Source organism: Corythoichthys intestinalis, chromosome 17, assembly GCF_030265065.1.
Source record: "Corythoichthys intestinalis isolate RoL2023-P3 chromosome 17, ASM3026506v1, whole genome shotgun sequence".
Lineage (NCBI taxonomy): Eukaryota > Metazoa > Chordata > Actinopteri > Syngnathiformes > Syngnathidae > Corythoichthys > Corythoichthys intestinalis.
The window spans coordinates 21,349,815-21,374,411 of record NC_080411.1 but is presented as its reverse complement, the minus strand read 5'-3'; the positions used below and the strand labels follow the sequence as shown (position 1 = coordinate 21,374,411).

The window sequence follows — 24,597 nt, the reverse complement described above, 5'->3', positions numbered from 1 at the left end:
TCAATGAATAAATTATATTTAACCTGTATTTTGTATTCTGGATGAAAATCTCATGCGTGTTAGTCAACATTGCAAATTGCAACCCTGTCGCGTGTACTGCCTGTGCCTACAGCGCATGCGCTAAAAGTGCAGGCCAAATGTTTATATTTATTATACTGTCCGAAGAAATGGGACTGGAGAGCTAAATTACTGTCACTCGCCTATCGCCGCCATAACTCTGCAGGTAAATTACCATAACCATCGGCAGGTCGAGATTGCTCAGTGGAATACTGGTGGTATTACTTGGAGAACAGTAATACCCATTGAAATGTACAAGGTTGCGCTAATCTTAGCTAGCTAGCTAACTGCCGTTTGATAAACAAATATAACAGTACCGCGTATTTCTGTTGTAACACTTCAGATACTTGCATTTTCATTCAGTAAAAGTTCGACTCGAATATCACTGGAGTAAACAATTGTGTGATTTGTCACACGTCAGACCGCTAGTTTAAAACTATTTAAATGGAAACTTGTTCACCATGGCTGCCAACACTTGACTGATAAATTCTCTGAAAAACACAATATTTCCCTAGTTTGACACTCTTGTATGTTTATGCAGTAAGTAACGTCAGTCGTGGTGCATGTAAATGCTTAGTTAGTGTAGAATTATTTTCATGTTGATGTAAAGGTGTAAACAAATCCATTAGTGGTAAACTGAAAGGGTTGTTGAATGGTTGTACGGTCCCGTAGGTGGCCAACGTATTCACACTCCGTGCCTTCCTTGTAGTATCAAATTTTACAGGGGAAAATAGTTAAGTCAACAAGTCATGAATAGGCATCAGAATAATACTACCCTGCTAAGAAATTCAGTACATGCTGGAATTGAAAACCATTTCTGAAACAACAAATCAAGTTCCAAAACACAAGTCCATCAGGCAGAACCATGTTGGATTTGTTATGATTTGGTACTGGATTTGTTGGTGCAGACACCAACATATTCTGGATTTCTTTGTGGGGTAGTAAAGTACAAATTATATACCTCCTACCTTTGTCAGCTACTGTGAAACACTCAGTGATCGGAACAGCTAATGTGACCTGCCAGTAGCACACGAGCTGTATCAAAAAATGCACCTCCATTGATAATTACGGTCAGTTTTAATTAAGGATGCAACAATACTTGGTTTTATATAGAACCGTTCGATAGGCCCTCTTCGATTCAATACGCAAAAATATTCGATTCAAATGAAAGCTCCCAAAATGTATTTTCCGAATTCGTTTTTGTCGTCTTTCTCGCTAAAATGTCCGGCGCAGCTTTGCCTTGAAATAGCAAACTCTGCCGCTGGTAGCTCCACTCCTGCCCCAAACTGCCTGATAAATGGGAGCTGTGGCGCAAGAAGATCATTGCTCGTGCGGTAAGACAGAAACTTAAGGAGACGGCTTGCCAACTTCACTGTTGTACAGATCCAATGTTTGCACATGTTTGTACATATTTAGTAGTGATGCACGATAATACATTTTTCAACCGATAACCGATAATTTCCTCCTCATTCCTACCGATAACCGATAATGTCAAGCCGATAATTCTATTAAAAGATTTATGAAAAATTTTAAACAAAAGAAAATATTACTGTGCAAAAATATAATTTATTGCTCTTTTTTTTCAACATAAAATATGAACAAGTCGTCAATTCCAACATCTAAATAATGACATTGTCTGACATTGTGTAATGGTAAACTTTTGGCAACAATTACTTACAGAGTAAATACCTAAGTTGCACAAAAATGCCTTTAAAAGTAAGCCATTCCTAACATAACATTAATACACTGCAAAACACACTTCCTTAAAACTAGTCAGTTTTAAGTGTAAATCTATTGGAAATAAGTGAAATTATCTGCCAGCGCTTCAGGTGTATTTCTCTCAGATTTCTTGGAAGAAAAATAGCTAGCTGAAAATAATCTTAACAGCCTTATTTTAAGCAATACATTAATATACTTAATCCTAAAAAAAACTTGGAAGAAGAAAAGATTTTGAATATTTGTGGCTACAGAATATTATTGTTATTTCATTACAAGAGGAATGTGCATATTTAAATTAATAAGTGTTAATAAGTGCCAATAAGTTTAGATTATCTACTGTGACTGTAATTGAGCAGACAAATAAGTTAAATTAATTTGAAAAGTGATTGCTAATGTTATATGCTTTGTTGCACACTGTGACAATGATTAACTCAAAAGAGCGAGATGTCATGTACCCATTCTGCAGCGCTTTGTTTACATTTGCGGCACTCACGAGTCGCGACGTTCGCTTTACAGCAGCTAAACTGATAAACGGCAGTATTATTTGGATGCAGTTGGAGCTCGTGTCTCCGTGCGTGTTGTTTTGTGCCTGAGTTTTGTTAAGCTGAAAATAAAGGCATCATTACAAAGTCATCTGACCGCTCGTCATTTTACATACTGAATGCATTATTGACGGGCTGACTTCGTTTTCTCCATGTTTGAATTATCATCTAACCACTGTGCAGTCATGATAAGCTTGCTTACTGGACATCACTTTTCCAAATGTAGTGGTGAAAATGTGATTGGCATGTTTTTCATGAAGAATGGTGGTCGTATAAACTGCATTATTTTTTTCATCCAGGGCTTTGGCTCTCGGGTCATTTCGGTAAAAAAAAAAATCGTGTCTCGTCTCGGCGGCGGCTACGTTCGTACCGGATAATCCGCCCGCACCGGCCGGTTTGCCGCGGCGTATTCGGGGCCTGGCTCTGCTCACACGCCGTGAGGGAACGCTCGAGAAACCGGGGTGTTTGCCGGAGGTCCTGAAGCTGGGGAACCGGGCTCTGCCCGCCCCGCCGACGGTGAGGCGGCGGCGGCCTACCGGACCGGCCAGAGCGGCGGGCTGCGTCGGAAGGCGGCTACTTGACGACTATCGGTCTCCAGTCGTGCCGGTGTTTAGCCTTAGATGCGAGTTTACCACCCGCCTTGGGCTGCTTTCCCAAACAACCCGACTCTGTGTCGTCACAAGCCCCTAGTTTAACTTAGTGTTTACAATAGCTTTAGCATTCCCGCTAGCAGCAGCAGCCTGGTATTCGTTCCAAAAATCTTTGTGATGCAGTTTTAAATGGATGCTGGGTTAGTGATTTTGAATGAGGACGCTTTCTTTCGGCCTCGTGGAACTTCTGCGGTACATGTTTCGCAAATGGGGAGAGCGTCGTTTTTTTAGTAACAGCCGCCATAATATTCAACTATTTCTTGTCGTGTAACTCCGCCTCCTCAACCCCTCCTCCCTCAGGGGCTTCAGAGAGGGGAGGGGTTGAGGAAGCGGTGTGCTGAATTCTTCGGTTGTGCACATTTGGAGGCTAAATCAAGTATATAATTATTGGATTGCATTATCGGTTGAGTTTTTTATTATCTGGATTATCTGTGTGACGTCATAATTGCCATTATCGGCCGATAATTATCGGCCACCAATATTATCGTGTATCTTTAATATTTAGCAAAGAATGTCTTTATGGATACGTACAACAAAGTCCGCAAATATATTGTTGCTGACTTGGCTGCAACGAGCAACCTCGCTTTCACAACAGGCAGTTTAAGACCCTGGGACACAGAGCGCTAACTCACGGTTACATGATGAACAATGATTGGCAAATTAAGAGCGCTGTACTTCAAACTCGTCCTGTTTATGAAAGTCAGTTGTCAAATGCTGGTGTTGTACAGTAATGGGCAGATGTGACTTCTGTGGCATTTGTTAACTTTTTTAATGCCAGACAACACTCGCGCACACACACTAGATATCATTAAATTGCAACCTAGATGTGCTACGTTGGATCCCCCCTAACCCCATGCCATTGGCTGCGTGAGCCCAGAGTGATCATAGGACGCATAGTCCATATACTACATCGATTAATTATTAACCCCCATGACTGAATGGAAGTTAAGAAGGCCAAATTAATCCATACCAGTGAGGCAGTGACTATAGATAATGCTGCAAATACTGTTAATTCAGTACGTAACACAGATGAACTCGGACCACAAATAAGATATTTTGCTCATGTGGTGAACATACCTGCTAAGAGAGCAGTAGCAATCAACAGTGTGCCCCGTCTCACTTTACAAACAGTAAAGATTGTTCTCGGCTCTTTTTTACAAAATTTATTCAGATCAGTAAGAAGTAAGCACATAAATATTTTGCACTATAATGCATGTTCATATGATGGCATTGTTATTTTTGCTTGTTTGCAAAAAACCCCCCCAAAACATTTAAAAGAAATTATAATAATAACACTTGTATTTTTGTTTCAGACCATCAAATGTATTGAATTGAATCGAAAATCGTGTCCCTCGTATCGAAAATCGTACCGAATCGTGACTTAACTGTATCGTTGCATCCCTAGTTTTAATAGACATTTCCCAGAGGGTTAAATATTGTAATATTATTTTGTATTTTGCCACTGTGTGTATGTTTGGGAGGAAAAAATGTCACAAATCCCTCTCAAACTATAAATCATTAACTATCTAATTTATGGAAGTTCAGGAGTTGCACATTCCTCCCTGAAGCAGTTGAGTTTCCTTCCAATCTTACAGTCACCTTGAAGCAGTCCACTAAGAGACGACGTAATGGGGAACACAAGCAGTGAGAGGGCTGCATTGGGCCATGGGGAGAAGGCCCAACGGCGGGACAGCAGGGGCACCAAGGATGGTGAGAGGCCAAAAATTCTGATGGACAGCCCTGAAGATGCAGATATTTTTCACGGTGAAGACATGAAAGTAGGTCATTCTATACCTTTAAATACGATTTATTGACACAAATTTGAAAGTTGCAAGACGCATTAGATTTAGCATTGCTAGACATGTTCAACAATTCTTTATATTGGCTTTTTTTGGCCTAGCGCAACAGTCAACAAGTGAATTAATCGCATGGTTTCATCTCGATGTGCATAGGTGCGTGTTACTTTGTTTATCATAGCAAAACAGGCTGTGCCCCTGACAGTCCACACTTACTGAGGTGTTTGGTTGACGTAAACATAATCGGGAAAGCGCAAAATGGTTTGCACTTACTCTGGTTGTGTGTGACTTTATATTTTTTGCATTTTACTTATTGATGACAATTTTTTTTGACCTGCAAACAAATATTTCAAATACAAATGCTTGTCACTGGCAATTAACACACTTGAACAACAGCGGTTTGGCAGATAGTAAACAATTAATAAATAATAAAAGCCTTTTCAAAATGTTTTTTCCACTTCCAATTGAAGATCACTTACAAATAAGAAAAACAAACAAACAAAAGCTAAGCTTTAAAGAGTGTACAGTGTATCACAAAAGTGAGTGCACCACTGGCATTTTTGCAGATATTTATAGATATCTTTTCATGGGACAACACTGACCAAATGACACTTTGACAAAATGAAAAGTAGTTTGTGTTGGAGCCAAAATAAGTGTTGTTGTAAAATAAAATGATTATGATGAATGAATAAGACTTCAGATTGAATTTTGGTTAGTTATGAAAGAAAACTTTTATTTTGAAATCGGAGGTGCACTTCCGGTACGAAAGTGATAACAGGAAGAGATTGTCGGGAGAGCGGGGCCCAATGAGTTGGTAGGATAGAGGAAAACGATACGGATTTTCAACCACACACGCACACGCTCGCGCACACACGAAGACAAACAAATCGACAATGGACACGCGCACACGCGCACATATACAAGCCAACGGGACTCTCGACATAAGTTAGTATAGTGGAAATATCGTCGCGCTTTGTTTTTCTTTTGAATATACACATACATACACTGACTGATAACAACATGACTGAGCCAAAGGACTACACTCATCATCGAAAGACGAGAGCACCTGTGTACCGCTAGCAAGACGTCAAGTAAGGTGCGTTGGAACCAACTCTTTCTACACACTTGCTGGGCTGATGGTTAATTTGTTTTGATTGATAGCCATTACATCAAGTTGAAAATCCCTTGCTTGGGAACCGCAGTAAAAAAGTTAATTGGACTGGCCGAAACAAACTTTTTGAACGCTGTTAAAGTCCCACGTTGTTGTTTGATTGAAACGGATTTGAATCGAGGTTCATTTGGAAGGATAAGTTTGGACTCGCGTGTCAGTAAATCCTTCGGGGCCCGATTATTTCATTCAAATTATTTGATGGCTGCACCAGCCATTGGGACTTAAATGTTGATTGAGTTACGGCAGGTCTAATTTGTGGATGGTCGGATTGTGCATGTTGAACTGCGGTGCGCACTTTGTTGAATCAAAGGCTTTAACGGAGGAATTTAAATTTTGAATGTTGGATGGTTGTCGCGCTGTACGCCAATCAATTTTTGGAAATACCTTGTTGAATCTTCAATTGTGCACGTAGATCGCGCCCGTTGCTCTGCTGCGCTAATGCACCAAATGAATGGTTTATTTGGGTTTGATGGATTGTGCTTGTTGCCATGTTGGGAAATAATAAGTAATTGAAGGCACATCATATTTTGACTGGTTATGTTGTGCTGTGCTAAATTGGTTAATTGAAAAGGCACATTGTTTGATATTGGAAATTTGACTGTTTTAAAAACTGCAAAATGGCAGATGCCTTGCGTGAAGCAGACAAAATTGAACAGGAAGTAGCACAAGATGATTTGTCCAAATTAATTGGATCTCGCAGAGCTAAACTGGCCAGATGCACAAGGTTGATGAATGAAATTAGACCACTGCTGATTGAGGACGGTGATGTTGAAGACGTCAATGATCGTTATGCTGGATTTGAGGTTGCCATATACGATTTCCAGCAGTTACATGATATTGTGAATAGTAAATTGTCAGACGATGAACAACCAGCGGACACTAGCTGGTTCCAAGAAAGGATGTACCCTTTTGACTCATTTGCTGTGGAAGTTGCAACATGGAAGAATGCTGCTAACCCTGATGCTGAAAAGCAGCAATCAACTTTTGCACTCGGGGATTGTGCTGCTGCAATTAAAATGAAAAGTAAAGGAAGTAGTAGTAGTGGTAGCACTAGTACTAGATCTAGTAGATCATCAAGATCATCTAGAGCCTCACTCAAACTTGAACGCGTCAAAGCTGAGCTAGAGCGGGCAGAGCTCCTAGCAAAAGAAGCTAGCTTAGAAGAGCAGCATGCCCTGGATATGGAAGAATTGCAACTAAAAACAAAGAAAGAAAGGCTTCAATTGAAGACTAGTATTGCAGCCTCCTCTGCCAAATTAAAAGCTATAAACCAGCTTGAAACAGTTTCTTTGGCGAGTAGTAATGATGCCGATGATGTAATTAGTCATGGTACACAAAGCGCCTCATTGGATGGAAATGTTGATCAATCACAAGATGAATTTAGGGATCTAATCACTGTGCCCAAAACACCACTCCAAAGAATGGTCATGCAACCACAACGTCACGAAACCCCACTAAATCCAAACCCTGCTGTGTTGCCCTCATCACACAGTAGAACTGCTAGACAGAGGCCAACTATAATTCAAGCCAGCAATCCTATTAGTCAGAATAGCATGTCCAGTGCAAACAATAGCAACGCTGACATAGCTAATATATTGTTGACCCAACAGAAACTCGCTTTATTGCCTGTACGGGAAATTATTGCTTTTGATGGTGATCCAATGAATTTCCGAACTTTCATTCGTTCTTTCGAACATGGAATCGAAGACAAGACAAGTAGTAGTCAAGACAGACTGTATTTCCTAGAACAATATACCACTGGTCAATCAAGAGACCTGGTTCGTAGTTGCATGCATATGCCGCCCGACCGAGGTTATGTTGAAGCCAGAAGGCTGCTGGAAAGTAACTTCGGAAATGAGATCAAGATAACCAGCGCTTACATGGAAAAGGCTTTGAACTGGCCAAGCATAAATGCAGAAGATGGAAAAGCACTCCAGGCCTATGCACTGTATCTGAGAGGATGCAACAATGCTTCACAGGACTTGCAATATTTAGAGGAACTTGATAGCCCCGCAAACCTCAGATTGATCATCTCAAAGCTGCCGTACAAAAGTAGGGAGAGGTGGAGGTCTGTGGCATTTGACATAATGGAGAACAGACAACGCCGTGCTAAATTTGAAGACCTTGTCAATTTTCTGGAGAAACAAGCCAATATCATGTTGGATCCATTGTATGGGAATATCAAGGACATGAAAGACTCGTCTGAAAAACGAATGTCAAAACTTAAAGATGTAAAGCCACAAAAGGCAAGAAGCCGAGGAAGTAGCTTTGCAACGACTATGACAACTGTGAGTGACAGCACAGCTGAAGAGAAAGAAAAGAAGCCGGAGAAAGATTCTTCATATGGCTGCTTATTTTGTAAGGACTTCCATTCATTGCATGTCTGTCCACGGCTGAAAGGAAAATCACATGACTCTCGAGTTGAATTTATTAAGTCTAATGGCCTTTGTTTTGGATGTCTTACTAAAGGACACCTCAGTAAGGACTGTAAACGGCGTATGACATGTCAAACCTGTGAGAAGAAGCACCCAACAATTCTTCACATTGAGACCAAAAAACCTGAGGGTGCTAAGAGCGACTCAAAAGAAACTAAAAGTATTACAACTAAGACAGAAGAGACAACTGTTAGTGCGCTTGTCTCCATGGAAACCGGGAGACATACCGGGGCTGGTAAAGATTGTAAACTCGCTATAGTTCCGGTACAAGTGAAACTTGAGAAGGGCAACAAGACCATCATAACATATGCTTTCCTGGACCCAGGCAGTTCTGCAACGTTTTGTACGGAGAAGCTTATGAAACAGCTGGAAGCTAAAGGAAAGAAGACAAAGATCCTTCTAAGAACCATGGGCCAAGAAAAAACAGTTGAAAGCTATGAGCTCACTGGAGTTGAAGTAGGTCACATTGAAGGAGGAACCTTTCTCTCGCTACCAAAATTGTATACCCAGACGATACCAGTCGCTAAAACCAACATCGTAACGTCTGAAGATATAAAGAAGTGGACCTACTTGGACCCAATTCATTTGACACATGTTGATGCTGATGTGGAGCTCTTGATAGGAGTAAACGCTCCAAAGGCTATGGAACCCTGGCAGGTTATAAATAGTCAGGATGATGGGCCGTATGCGGTTAGAACTCTTTTGGGATGGGTGGTCAATGGGCCACTCAATGGTTACACCGCTGCTCGGGATGCGGGTCATCAAGAAGTGTTTGCTAATCGGATCTCAGTTGCCAGTTTGGAAGAAGTTCTCATTCAGCAATATAACCATGACTTCCCTGAAAAACAATATGAAGGAAAAAGTGAGTTATCAGAGGAAGATCGCAAATTCATTGATATTTTGTCAAATTCTGTAAGCCATAAAGATGGACACTATTATTTGCCATTGCCGTTCCGCAAAAAGGAAGTAATCATGCCGAACAACCGTCACATGGCCGAACAACGGGCTCTTTATCTTCAGAAGAGGTTAAAGAGAGACAAGAAATTCATGAACGAGTACAGCGATTTTATGAGCGATATGATCAAGAAAGGTCACGCAGAGAAGGTCCCTGAAGACCAAATTTTAAGAGAAGAAGGAAAGATATGGTACATACCCCACCACGGTGTCTACCATAAACGGAAACATACGATCAGAGTTGTCTTTGACTGCACTGCTTCATATCAGGGCACATCACTCAACACCGAGCTCCTGCAGGGCCCCGATCTAGCAAACACACTTCTAGGAGTTCTGCTCCGATTTCGTCAAGAGAAGGTGGCTCTGATGGCGGACATTGAAGGGATGTTCCACCAAGTAAAGGTACGGCCTGACCACATTGACTATCTACGTTTTCTATGGTGGCCTGACGGCAACACTGATGTGGAATTGCAAGAATATAGAATGACGGTTCATTTGTTTGGAGCCATATCATCCCCGAGCTGCGCCAACTTTGCGCTTCAGAGGACTGCGGATGATAATAAGGACAGATATGACGAAGAAATTTTGATTTCAATTAGAAATAATTTTTATGTTGATGACCTGTTAAAGTCAGTAGCCACAGAAGAGCAAGCTATAAAGTTTGTAAAAGAACTTCAAAACGCCTGTGCTGAAGGAGGGTTCAAGCTGACAAAATGGATCAGTAGTAGCCGTAGAGTTCTTGCTTCGATCCCAAAAGACGATCAAGGGAAACAGATTAAGGAATTGGATCTAGATTGTGAAAGACTGCCAGTTGAAAGAGCGCTGGGAATACAGTGGAATACGGAGAACGATGTCTTCAATTTCCAGATCAATGTGAAATCCCAGCCACTCACTAGAAGAGGTCTTCTCTCCATGGTCAGTTCAGTGTATGATCCGTTTGGTTTTCTTTCGCCATTCTTGCTGAGAGCAAAACTGATACTCCAAGAACTTTGTCGCCTGAAATGTGGATGGGATGAAATTATTCCAACGCAATTATCCAAACCGTGGACGAAATGGCTAACTGAATTAGGGCAGCTGTCCTCTCTCCAGATCCCTCGCTGCTTAAAGCCTGACAACTTTGGCAAGCTCAAGACAGCACAGTTACATCATTTCAGTGACGCTAGTGAGCTTGGCTACGGCACTGCTAGTTACCTCCGCATGATGAATGAAAGAAATGAAATTCACACCACACTCGTCATGGCGAAAGCAAGAGTTACACCTTTGAAATCAATCACAATTCCTAGATTGGAATTAGCCGCAGCAACTTTGTCTGTGCGCATAAACAAAATTTTGATGACCGAATTGCAGCTTAAGTTGGAAGACTCGGTGTACTGGACAGACAGTCAATCAGTGCTAAAATACATCAACAATGAGACGAAGAGATTCCAAACATTTGTCGCGAATCGGATATCAGTAATACGTGAGCTCTCTAGTCCATTGCAATGGAGATATGTGAGCTCAGCTCAAAACCCTGCAGATGATGCGTCAAGAGATTCGAATGCTGAAGCGTTCCTGAGGAACAAAAGATGGCTTAAAGGACCGGACTACTTGTCCAAGCCAGAGAAAGAGTGGCCAAAAGTCCCAAAAGAAGTCAAGAACGCCTTATCACCTGAAGATGTAGAGGTGAGAAAGGAGCTGATTGTCAGCAGTATCAGCATTGAAGAAAAGACACCTATGACCAAATTTATTGAATACTTTTCCGATTGGTCAAGACTCAAGAGAGCCCTTGCATGGATGCTGAAACTGAGGGGAATACTCAGACTATTGGGTAAGAAGAGACATGAAATAAAAGACTGTGAGCAGACCAACTCAAAAACACAAATGATGACATTCAAAAAGACTCTTGGTCCCCAAAGTCTATCAGTCCTTGATATGGAGGAAGCGGAGAGAGATCTCATCCGATACACACAAGAGCAACATTTCAAGGAAGAAATTGACCTCTTGAATGACGGCAAGAGCTACAAGCGAGGAAGTTCAATCAGGAAAATGGACCCAATTATGGAAAACGGGATCCTTAGAGTTGGTGGACGGCTAAGTAAATCTGCTATGCCGGTGGACCTGAAACACCCCATGATCATCCCTAAGGATTGCCACATCTCCAATATCCTGCTTAAACATATCCATGAGAAGGTAGGCCACTCTGGCCGCAACTACATGTTGTCAAGGCTACGAGAACGCTATTGGATGCCTCGTGCTAATTCTCTTGCAAGAAAGATAATCGGGAACTGTATAATTTGCCGAAGAATACATGCTAAAGTAAGTGAACAAAAGATGGCTGACCTACCCCAGGATAGAATCTCACCGGATCTGCCACCTTTTACTCATGTGGGCATTGATTATTTTGGGCCTATAGAGGTCAAAAGAGGTCGTGCTTATGTCAAAAGATGGGGAGTCATCTTTACCTGCCTTGTAAGCAGAGCAGTGCACCTTGAAGTTGCGAGTCATCTGGACACAAATTCGTGCATCAATGCACTCAGAAGGTTCATTTGTAGAAGAGGTCCAGTGACAAGTATTCGTTCAGATCAAGGTACAAACTTCATTGGAACACAAAAAGAGCTGGGAGAAGCACTTAAAGAGCTGAACCATGAGAAAATCCAAAAGGCTCTTTTGACAGATGGAATTAGATGGACATTTAACCCTCCCTCAGGAGCCCATCATGGGGGCGTCTGGGAAAGGCTCATCAGACTGGTAAAGAAAATCTTCAGTTCTGTGGTCAAGGAACAGACGTTGGATGACGAAGGTTTACATACAGTACTATGTGAGGTAGAACTCATCATGAATGACAGGCCTATCACAAGTGTCTCCAACGATCCTAACGACTTGGAGCCCCTCACGCCGAATCATTTACTACAGCTTAAAGGGAAACCTGTGATGCCACCTGGACTTTTCAGAAAAGAGGACCTCTATAGCAAGAGGAGATGGAAACAAACTCAATATATCGCAGACCTCTTCTGGAAAAGGTGGATCCGAGAATACCTGCCACTCATGCAGGAGAGGAACAAATGGAACAAACAGAAAAGAAACTTCTCACCTGGTGACCTTGTGGTCATCGTGGATGATACGGCCCCCAGGAATTCATGGCTAATGGGTCGTATTGTAAAGACGTTACCGGATAAAAAAGGCTTCGTACGAAGTGTACTTGTCAGGACAAAGACAAACGTCCTTCAAAGACCTATTAGTAAATTGTGTTTGCTGATAGAGGCCACGGACTCTTAGATGTAGCCCCTTTTTGTGTTTTTGGGTTATTTGATAATTTGGCTCCATGATTTCGAAGAAGTAATTGTTCAGTAAACAATTAGGGGCTGGAATGTTGGAGCCAAAATAAGTGTTGTTGTAAAATAAAATGATTATGATGAATGAATAAGACTTCAGATTGAATTTTGGTTAGTTATGAAAGAAAACTTTTATTTTGAAATCGGAGGTGCACTTCCGGTACGAAAGTGATAACAGGAAGAGATTGTCGGGAGAGCGGGGCCCAATGAGTTGGTAGGATAGAGGAAAACGATACGGATTTTCAACCACACACGCACACGCTCGCGCACACACGAAGACAAACAAATCGACAATGGACACGCGCACACGCGCACATATACAAGCCAACGGGACTCTCGACATAAGTTAGTATAGTGGAAATATCGTCGCGCTTTGTTTTTCTTTTGAATATACACATACATACACTGACTGATAACAACATGACTGAGCCAAAGGACTACACTCATCATCGAAAGACGAGAGCACCTGTGTACCGCTAGCAAGACGTCAAGTAAGGTGCGTTGGAACCAACTCTTTCTACACACTTGCTGGGCTGATGGTTAATTTGTTTTGATTGATAGCCATTACAGTTTGTGTGCAGCTCATATAGTAACTAAAAATATAGCCATTAATATCTAAACCCCTGGCAAGAAAAGTGAGTACACCCCTTAGAAACTACATCCCTATACGTCCAAATTGAGTACTGCTTGTCATTTACCCTCCAAAATGTCATGTGACTCGTTAGTGTTACTAAGTCCAGGTGTGCATAGGGAGCAGGTGTGTTCAAATTTGTAGTGCAGCTCTCACACTCTCTCATACTGGTCACTGAAAGTTCCAACATGTCATCACATGGCAAAGAACTCTCTGAGGATCTTAAAAGACGTATTGTTGCGCTACATGAAGATGGCTAAGGCTACAAGAAGATTGCCAACACCCTGAAACTGAGCTGCAGCACAGTGGCTAAGATCATCCACAGTTTTAAAAGAGCAGGGTCCAATCAGAACAGGCCTCGGGTTGGTCGTCCAAAGAAGCTGAGCGCACGTGCTGAGCGTCACATCCAAATGCTTTCTTTGAAAGATCGTCGCAGCAGTGCTGTCAGCATTGCTGCAGAGATTGAAGAGGTGGGGGGTCAGCCTGTTGGTGCGCAGACCGTACGCCACACTCTACATCAAATTGGTGTGCATGGCTGTCACCCCAGGAGGAAACCTCTTCTGAAGACGGTACACAAGAAAGCCCGCACGCAGTTTGCTGAAGACATGTCAACAAAGCACATGGATTACTGGAACCAATATCCTATGGTCTGGTGAGACGAAGATTAATTTGTTTGGTTCCGATGATCTCAAGCATGTGTGGCGGTGACCAGGTGAGGAGTACAATGATAAATGTGTGATACCTACAGTCAAGCATGGTGGTGGGAATGTCATGGTCTGGGGCTGCATGAGTGCTGCAGGTGTTGGAGAGTTAAATTTCATTGAGGGAAATATGAACTCCAACATTTACTGTGAAATACTGCAGTAGAGCATGATTCCCTCCTTCCAGAAACTGGGTCAAAATGCAGTGTTCCAGCATGACAATGACCCCAAACACACTTCCAAGATGACCACTGCTTCACTGAAGAGGCTGAGGGTAAAAGTGATGGACTGGCCAAGCATGTCTCCAGACCCCAATGAATGAACCCAATAGAACATCTTTGGGGGATCCTCAAGCGGAAGGTGGAGGTGCGCAAAGTCTTAAATCTCCGACAGCTCCGCAACCTTGTCATGGAGGAGTGGAAGAGCATTCCATTGGCAACCTGTGAAGCTACTGTAAAGTCCATGCCCAGGAGAGTAAAGCAGTTCTGGATAATTGTGGTGGCCACACAAAATATTGACAGTTGACATGTTGTACGTACAGTATGTTAATATTGACAACTTTCACTAAGGGGTGTACTCACTTTTGTTGCCAGGGGTTTAGATATTAATGGCTAGATTTTGAGATATTTTGAGGGGAAAATAAATTAACTCTATTATATAAGCTGCACACAGACTACTTTTCATTGTGTCAGTGTCATTTGGTCAGTGTTGTCCCATATCTGCAGAAATGCCAGGGGTGTACTCAGTTTTGTGATACACTGTATATCTAAAACAACCACACATCTGCTTTTTCCTTCTAGTTTAATTTTAACACTATGCAAAACACCAGTGCTGGCCTTATATTCTCCGTATCATAGCGTTTTAACCCTTATTTAATTCAAGAACGGTTATTTGAACGCGAAAAGTGGGGGAACACGTGCAGATTTAACATTGTAACACTACTAACACACATAAACAGTTTTCATCATCCTTTGAAATAACAACATTTATCTTACTACGGTACTGACTAAGCAGTTGCAACAGACTGCTTATCCATACATCTGTATTATTCTGCCTCCTGGTGGCCAATATGCACACATGCTGCACTAGCTGTTAAATTGTTATTGGTTATTATTATTGTTTTAAGATAGAACGAGTTCATGGCATTACCATTTATTTTAATGGGTAAAGATTTTAGACCCAAGTACAAACCAGCTTCCAAACAAGTTGAGACACTACACAAATTGTGAATAAAAAGGTAAAAACTACGAAATGCAAAGATGTGGATATTCTAAATTTCCTTGTGAAATATAGTTGCACAAAGCATTAACAAGTATGCAAATCGCGCATTTCGAAGGCCACTGACACCGACTCTGTAGTGTCTGTACCTTTTCAATCTTTATCCTTTTTTTCTCCATCTTAGACTCGGACGAAGCTCGCATCGCTGAAGCTTGTTACTCAAATATGCGTGACGAGTAGGGAGGAAAAACTGAGATACTCGCATTTGACTGGTTAAAATGACAATTTCTTCATTTTTTTCTCCTTATGCAAATGTCTGACAATGGCTATTTTGTTTACTGAGAAATTAATTAACTTTATGGAAATTATATTTTCATGTTTGTGAATAAACTACATAATACCTATTTCTCATTTTCATTTGAGATACTGAAATTGACGGCATTTATTGAGATGCACTTGTTTTGTATTGTATTTGCTGTCTGAAGCCATGAAATACTCTAGTAGCTCATGACTTAATAGCTTCATGCTTCCTGCAGGCGCCATTAGAAAAAGAAGAATTCCTTGCATGGAGGCAAGATTTAGAAGCGGAAGACAAAGACCCAACTTTAGATCGACCAACCGTCTTTCGCTGGAAAGGCGATGGCAAAGAGGTTTACCTCTCTGGATCCTTTAACAACTGGGCCAATAAGATTCCCTTGATTCGAAGGTGAGGAACCCGAGAGTATTTTTTTTAGGCGTTTAAGGCACCAGGCTGTTTTGACTGTCTTTCCTCAATACTTGTCTAAGTCAAAACACCTTTGTCACCATCGTGGAGCTTCCTGAAGGAGAACATCAGTACAAGTTTTATGTAGACGGGCAATGGACTCATGACCCAGCTGAGGTGTGCAATAAATAAGTAGTTTTAATTTTACCCTTCTTTTTTCACCTTTTTCATTATTTATGTACTTTCCTAACAGCTTTTACCCTTCCTTTTTCACCTTTTTCATGATTCATTTACTTTCGCAACAGCCTGTTGTAACAAGTCAGCTGGGCACAGTAAATAACATCATCCAGGTGAAGAAAACAGACTTTGAGGTGTTTGATGCTCTCATGGTGGACTCGCAGAAGTGCTCAGACATGTCAGGTAAGTTCGAAGAAATGTTCTCCCTTATCAAATACTGGTGCATGGATGGCCTTCCTTATCACCCTGTCCAATTTCCTTTTGCTTCCCAAGAAGACACAATTCTGAAAGGTGGCTGTTTCCTTTTTTGAGTCATAAAATATTCTCAGGTGCAGCACTTGCATGCAAAAGGAACTGAACCTCTTCAACAGATACCACTCTCGTCCTTCAAAATAAAATTTTATGGCACGTGAAAGAAGTGCTTTACTTTTTGCACTTTTTAGTGCAGGTAGGAGGGGGCTTGCGCAACTTCGCCTTGGTCATAAGGTTTGAAACACGTTCCGATTTCAGTGAATGGTGAAATGTCTCAAATCTAATAACCGCAGGTGTTATCTGAATATGGTTTTTAGGGGGACCATCTTCTTGCGAACCCCTCATTTAGATTGAACAAGTAATCCAAAATTCATGTTCTGGGAATTTGGGAGGTGCTTGAGTACCCAGAGAAAGCCCAGCTAGGCATGGGGAGAATATGCAAATGCCACACAGGAAGGCCGGAGCCTGGGGACTCTGTCCAAAATTTGCTGTACAGTTTTCCGAGCGCCTTTGTAGATCTTCCCAAAGTCTCTTGATGTAAAGATAGCATTAGACAAGTGCTGGTTTTTCAATGAATATGCAAACAATAGTGATCTTAGCTTGCAGTGAAGTTTGTTAAAAATAGCTTTTTCACGTCCCTATTTTTTGAGAAAACATATATGTCATTGTTAAAATTTAAGGACAGCACTTTTTTAGATTATATCTGCAGTACTGTTTAAACATACAGTGGTACCTTTACATACAACGTGAAATCGTTCCAGGACCTTGTTTGTAAGTCGAAATGGTCATTTGTCGAGCAGGATTTTCCCATTAGAATACATTATAATTACATTAAATCGTTCCACAGCCCGAAAACCTACAGTAAATCCTTAATAAATACTGCTGGTATCATTACAAATAGCAATTACACAGAGCAAACCAAATAAATTATTAATAAAAATAGGTATAGTAATAGTAATAATAATAATAATAATAATACCTGTAATAATGTAACGAATCGGGTTCTAATGTGGCGAATGTGTTTTGCGTGGTGTACTTGAACGCACCGCGTGGCTGATGTGACGAAGTGAAAGAGGACTTTTTACTTTTCATGTTCAGCTACGGTGGATGTAGTAGGCATGTTGTGTTGCACAAGTTCTGAAATAAATGATTAAAAACTTTATGCAGGTGGCGACTGTGTTACCCCCTTTAAAAAATCTGACAGTTCTAATAAAAATAATAAACATAAAATATTGGCATTTTACTGTAATTCAAGAATATTTGAGATGTCATGATCTGTGTTTTTATTCCACACTCGCGGCCTCTCCTCTATTAGATCTCTCCAGCTCTCCCCCTGGGCCATATCATCAGGATGCGTATGTTCCAAAACAAGAGGAAAAGTTCAAGTCTCCACCGATACTTCCACCTCATTTGCTCCAGGTCATCCTCAATAAAGACACTGGAATATCAGTAAGTAGTTGCAATGCAAGTAAGATCATTGAGATGATTCAGTTTATTTAAATGTGATTTTTATGATCTTCATGTGATTTATTAAAGCACTTTGAATTGCCTTGTCTTGAATTGTGCTACATAAATAAATTTGTCTCGCATAGCCTTGTAAAATGATAATGCAGTGTTTCCAATTTTGACCTAAAATATGTGCTTATTTTACAGTTTATTTATTTTATTTATTTTTTTATTCATTCATTTCAGGCAGTTGCATTCATTTTGACAAGTACAGTTCATCAGCTTTCAATTGGTTTACATTACAAGTAACAAAACAAACAAAACAAAAATGCCTGGAAGGGAGCGGAACAAAGAAAACCTATTATATCCCATCGAAAATTCTCATTTATAATGCACATAAATAAATATTTTCCAGCAACTTCTTTTTGCTTTAAGTAGTTATATGGTACTTTTTCCCCCAACAAAGATAAGGGAAGAACAATGCTAGCAATGATAAAATGTTAAACACAAGTTCAATTTTCTGTATTAGCAAAAAAAAACCCAAAAAAAACCTGAAAACTGCCAATGGGAAAACCCATTGGCAGTGTATCAAATACTTGTTCTCCCCACTGTATATACACCAGTATTGAAAATGGACAAATACAGCAATTGTAAGAGGACTATGAAAACACAGTTAACAGTAACCTAGAACACTAATGTATACATTTAAGAACCTCCCTGAATATATTGTAAATAGAGATGTATTGCAAATTTTTCTGACCCGTAGGAAAATATGTTTTTTTATTATACATTATGTGTTGAAGAACCCCAATGGGCAAGTGCTTGTTTATAATATTAAATAATATATTTGACAGCATTGTGTAATAGTGGTAAATGCTTACAGTTGGGAGTTACAGGTTGAAACGGCTCTCTTTTGATCTCCCTAAGCTTGTGTGGGTATTCTGGCTTCCTCCCACACTACAAAACTATATCAGGAGTAACCCACGTGGTGCTCTACATGTAGGCTAACAACATGCTACAGGTAGCCCACAAGGACTAGCTAGATGAACATGGTTTAATTTAAAATAAAAACAATAAAGAGACATTTTTATCTGAAAATGTAAATGCTTGCAGAGCAACTACTGATGCCGTGATTTACTAATGAAATTGCTTTTTTTTGTGCCTAGTGTGATCCTGCACTCCTGCCTGAACCAAACCATGTCATGCTCAACCACCTCTACGCTCTCTCTATTAAGGTATGGTCTACTTTCTTTGGTGTTCTGTGGCATTTTTTTTTTTCTTGGTTTCACCAGAAACCATGAGCGAAATTTACACAGCTTATCTTGTGATCTGTGAAAAGGGAACACTGATATGCAGTAATCAGGAGACGCTGTAGAAGAGCTACTGTTTTATTTTATTTTTTTCTCAACGTGACCGGAAAAATAAAATAATCACACATGCCATGCTAGACATAGCGCGGAAAGGGTTGGGGGAGCACACACTTGTGTCATGCTCGCACCTTCCCAGCTGAGTCATACGTACCGTAGTGCTTTCCATATCAGCAGACAGCTGCTCAGACAGGTATTTTTTCCACTTGGATATGTCTGTTCCAGAACGTGTGTTGTGCGTGTGTTTTCTTCAAAGCAACACAGGTGTTTGATCATAGATATGCAACCGGGATCAAAGAGTTGTGCAAGTGCTTGGTAAAATGCTGAATTATATATGAAAATGAAGAAAATGTTAGATGAATAAAACAAGCTGCACATGCTTTCTGTTTGTCCGTCATGAGGCTCTTTGATGTTATTCACTGTTGTAGTTGTATGTTTGTTTTTTGATTTAACTTGGGATTTAATCACCTTTTGATTGCAAAAGTAATGTCAACCTAAACACTTTGCAATATGTAGAAAATTTACATGGTTTATGATTGAGATTAACACGGTGCTTATTATTATTATGACCGTAGTTAGTTTACATTGGAAGGGAACTCCACTGTTTTGTACTTTGAAGTTTTTCTGATACTGATAAGATCATTCAAAAATGCAAAACTAGCTCAATCAGACTTAAGGGGTTAGGGCTTGTAGTACCAATTAACAACCCATTGGTAACATTTCATGCAGGAAGAGAGATCAAGTTTCAATTTGTATCACAGTTATAGAATGATTCATTTTTCCCCCCTATCACAGGATGGCGTGATGGTGCTTAGCGCAACACATCGCTACAAGAAGAAGTACGTAACTACCTTACTTTATAAACCCATCTGACTGAAGAGTGGTCCAGTATTAAATCTAAACCAATGTGAATTCAAGTAGCAATACTAGTCCAGCCTAAGGATGGATCAACATTTCACGTATTTAATCTGTTATATTTTGAGGGAATGAATGCAATCTGTTTTTATTACATAAATTCACTAACTCTGTTAAGTGTTTGAGTCTTGTAGACAAGAATGGAGAAAATAATTAATTCTGCTGGTCTTAACAATGCTTGAGATGAGCTGAATAGAAACACTTATTAGGACAGTGCTGTTAAAAGTATCATTGTAAACACGTGACGTTGAGTCATTTGACTTTGCACCTTTTAGCTTTATATATCAGCACTATTATGCAAATAATTATTGTCGGAAATGCTTCTATTACGTGTGCTTTGTAAACACACATCGTACTACATTTAAAATGTGTTCCAGCCAACAACAACAACACACTTACCCACCTCAACAACAAACCTTTTTTAGTAGCTTTCATTCTAACATAAAACATGCTCATATTCAGATTATATAGCAATGTCTTACTGAACTAATTACTCTATGTGTGGTTTTAGATTGTTGCATCTCTTCGATGTTTTGGCTGATCAATTTATGAGTTCACACTCAGGCTTTAGGCTGCTTTCCAATGCACTTTGTCCAATTGGCGGTGAGCAATATGTGACCTTCCAAGTTCCCAGTTTTGTGGAACGGAATATAGATTTAACAGGTCATTACATTGTACATTACATTTAATCTAAACAGATATTACCATGTCGAAGATGAGGCCAATTAAAAAAAAAAAAAAAAAATATATATATATATATATATATATATATATATATATATATATATATATATATTCCGCAGAAATGCATAATCCACTGTTGTAGGAACTGAGAGAATGTGACGTTTAAGTTATTGAAGGGAACAAATGCCCCGTTGTAGCTCGCCACTGTTATATTTCCTTTTTTACTTTTATCTTTTGTAAGGTCATAGTCACCCAGCACACTTTATTATGTTTTTTGTTCTTTTTTAAAAATATTTTATTTAGGTTGTCAATGAGATTATTTGTTTTAGTCAGCACTCACATTTGTGTTATTTGACATGACAGTGACCAATGTTGAATGTAGAATATGTGTACTGTGAATTCATAAGAGTTCGTTTGAAATTTAATCCATTCTAATATAAAACGGAGTGGTTATGTTTTGTTTTATGTTTGCAATTAATGGCATTTTGTGGCAAAATAGTGTTTTACCATGTCTGTTATTTTTGTAGACAACATTGTGACATCCTAGTTTTGTGAAAAGCATGAGAAAATAATTTGCAATCATCTTCACATAGGAACCACCTTTGTGAAATACAGATAATTTTCTTCAACTACACAATAAAATACACTACAGGATTTTAAATGGGTAAAAGTAAAGTTGTATAATAATGCTATAGATCATCACAAAAGGTGCTTGCTCCAGTTCACTAAACAGTTTTGTGAAAATCTTTTCTGGAATAATAACATAATGTGCCACCATTGTACTGAATTACTGTCTACCCTACCAGAGTTGTTTATTCATTTGACCTGGACTGGTTGGACAAGCTCAAAATCAATCAATATCAGCAGTTTGGATCAATGAACTGATTTCTCAGTGATTTATTATTCATGGTAAAATTTAATGGAATATAGATATGTTTGCGGTGATAAAGGTACAGATAGATTGTTCTGTTGCTCCCACATAGGTTGAGGGCTTGGAATTTTTTTCACTGTTAAATAACATTAGATCTGTAATTAATGATCATATTTGCCTCAATTTTATTCTGGTTATTTATTCACATAATTATTTGTGTTCTACTTTCTAGGCCAGTAAACAATCATTATTGTTCATGAAATAAGATTTTTTTTGTAACCCTTACATTGTCACTCATTTATTAAAGAGCATCATGTAAAATGGACTGTGCTTCATTTTCCCCCTTCCATAGTGCAGTTTGTAGTTGTCTCTCCTCTGGTAATCACAGATTCACAGCCTTAAGTTTCTTCTCACAATGGCAGCTGACACATGGCCTCTCACCTCAATCTGAATTAAAGGAGTTTTCTATTTTGGTTTTGGTGCAGGTCGCAGAAAACCGCTAGTCTTCTTCCTCGTATATAAAAATGAAAAGAGGCCTCAAACAGGACAATGCAATCAAGCAGACACCAATAGGTAACGAGTACATTCTGATTTCAAGTTAGCACAATGACTAAGTAGCAACCAGTAAATTGCCATAGAGCCCATCACCAGCTGACCATGAGGAAGAAGTTAAAAAGCCAAAACTTGATTGAAGGAAAGTCATTAAACACTTATATGTAAGTTAAAATCTCATTTATCACAAATAAAGCACAGATCTGTTTTTGTCAGAGGGCTGTACTGTTTCTATGATGTTGCATTATAGAACTGCAATTCATATTTGAGTGTGCCTGATATTTCACACTTTCAGTTCTAAATAAGGTAACTGAGTTGCAGTAGAATTCTACGCAGCTGTAGACTATTCAACCTTCAGCCAGTCATGTTCTTGTTGTTATGAATGAGTCGCAGCCTCCAGTATCGCTTGATCCCAGTGTGATTGTTTACACCCTGGAATGGCTCCCAGATTACCTAGAAAGTCACGGATTAGGGTATGCGTTTATCAGGATGCACGAGACCAAAGTGAGGGGTTTGAGTGTAGACTCAATAACATAAGTATTGAAAAATAAATAAACAAGCAAGAACATCAAGAACATGGGATTGACATCAGTCCCTTAAATGGTGTTATACTTGTAAATGGTGTTATACTTGTATCGCACTTTTCCACCTTTCAAGGCGCTCAAAGCGCTTTACACTACATTGCCATCTACCTACTGGTGATGCAGCACCAGGAGCAATGTGAGGTTCATTATCTTGCTCAAGGATACTTAGGCGAGTTCATCAGGGCAGATAATTGAACCCAAAAACTCTGGGTTGGGGGACAACTACTCTACCACTGAGCCACGCCATCCCCTTAACTGACAGCGACACTTATTGATGAGATCGGAAAGAAAGAAAATCCAAAGTAACAAGATGAGGAGGAACACTTGAGCCATTTCTCAATATGTGTTCTTTCTTTACTTTTGTGTCAGACCAGTTTCTACTTCAATTCACAAGTTCACATCTGGCCAAGTCCAGTCCAGGATGCATTTGTATAGTTTGGATTTAGGGGATATTTGTATCCCAGAATGCAATTTGCAATAGAATAACAAGTTCCATCTTGCTGTAAAGTATTGAGAAATGATCACCATCCTTCCATCGTCCGGATTCGTCTTCTCAGCTGAACTTGCAAAGTCCAGACTGCCGGAGGTCACAAGTTTAAAATCTTCGTACTTTCTACTGAGAAACGGCTGTGGACAAAGGTTACATGCTGCAGGAATCTGATTGAGGGAACACAAGAAGCGAGGACAACAACAGGTAGGAATTATAAACTATCAGATGACAAGTAAGGAACAAAAAACAGGGAAACAAGACTGGAACAAACTGCATCTAATCAAAATGGGAAAAAAAAAAATCTTAAAATGTTAACCAAAATCTACATAAAACTATGGATTTTTTTTTTTTTTTTTTTTAAAGTTTGCCAAATTTTTTATAAAAACAGTTTGAATACAGCTCTAATTGAATCAATCTCTTGTGTAGGATATAAATCGTAAATGCATAGTTTATGTATTTTAACTTGAATTAAATTTGCATTAACATTGAAAGATCGATCAATGTAGCAGTCACCTATGAATGATATAAGGGTTATGCATAACAAACACATGAAAATTATTTGTACTCAATGTACAGTAGAGCAAATAAGTATTTAGTCAACCACTAAATGTGCAAGTTCTCCCACTTGAAAATATTAGAGATGCCTGTAATTGTCAACATGGGTAAACCTCAACCATGAGAGACAGAATGTGGGGGGGGGAAAAAGAAAATCGCATTGTTTTTTAAAATAATTTATTCACAAATCATGGTGGAAAATAAGTATTTGGTTAATACCAAAAGTTCATCGCAATACTTTGTTATGTACCCTTTTTTGGCAATAACGGAGGCCAAACGTTTTCTGTAACTCATCACAAGCTTTTCACACACTGTTGCTGGTATTTTGGCCCATTCCTCCATGCAGATCTCCTCTAGAGCAGTGATGTTTTGGGGCTGTCGTTGGACCACACGGACTTTCAACTCCCTCCACAGATTTTCTATGGGGTTGAGATCTGGAGACTGGCTAGGCCACTCCAGGACCTTGAAATCCTTCGTACGAAGCCACTCCTTTGTTGCCCTGGCTGTGTGTTTGGGATCATTGTCTTGCTGAAAGACCCAGCCACGTTTCATCTTCAATGCCCTTGCTGACGGAAGGAGATTTTCACTCAAAATCTCTCGATACATGGCACCATTCATTCTTTCCTTTACACAGATCGGTCGTCCTGGTCCCTTTGCAGAAAAACAGCCCCAAAGCATGATGTTTCCACCCCCATGCTTCACAGTGGGTATGGTGTTCTTCGGATGCAATTCAGTATTCTTTCTCCTCCAAGCACG

At 39.8% G+C, this 24,597-nt stretch overlaps 1 protein-coding gene across 1 annotated transcript; it reads left to right on the top strand.

The window, feature by feature from the left end:
* Nucleotides 1-83: 83 nt before the first annotated feature.
* On the top strand, nucleotides 84-22,433 carry prkab1a (protein kinase, AMP-activated, beta 1 non-catalytic subunit, a). The gene is made up of 8 exons (XM_057819538.1): nucleotides 84-223; nucleotides 4,564-4,746; nucleotides 15,722-15,891; nucleotides 15,972-16,065; nucleotides 16,194-16,308; nucleotides 17,693-17,826; nucleotides 18,990-19,058; nucleotides 19,986-22,433. The coding sequence occupies exons 2-8, from the start codon at nucleotides 4,597-4,599 to the stop codon at nucleotides 20,061-20,063; spliced, it is 810 nt and encodes a 269-aa protein (XP_057675521.1). The 5' UTR covers nucleotides 84-223; nucleotides 4,564-4,596; the 3' UTR covers nucleotides 20,064-22,433.
* Nucleotides 22,434-24,597: the final 2,164 nt, after the last annotated feature.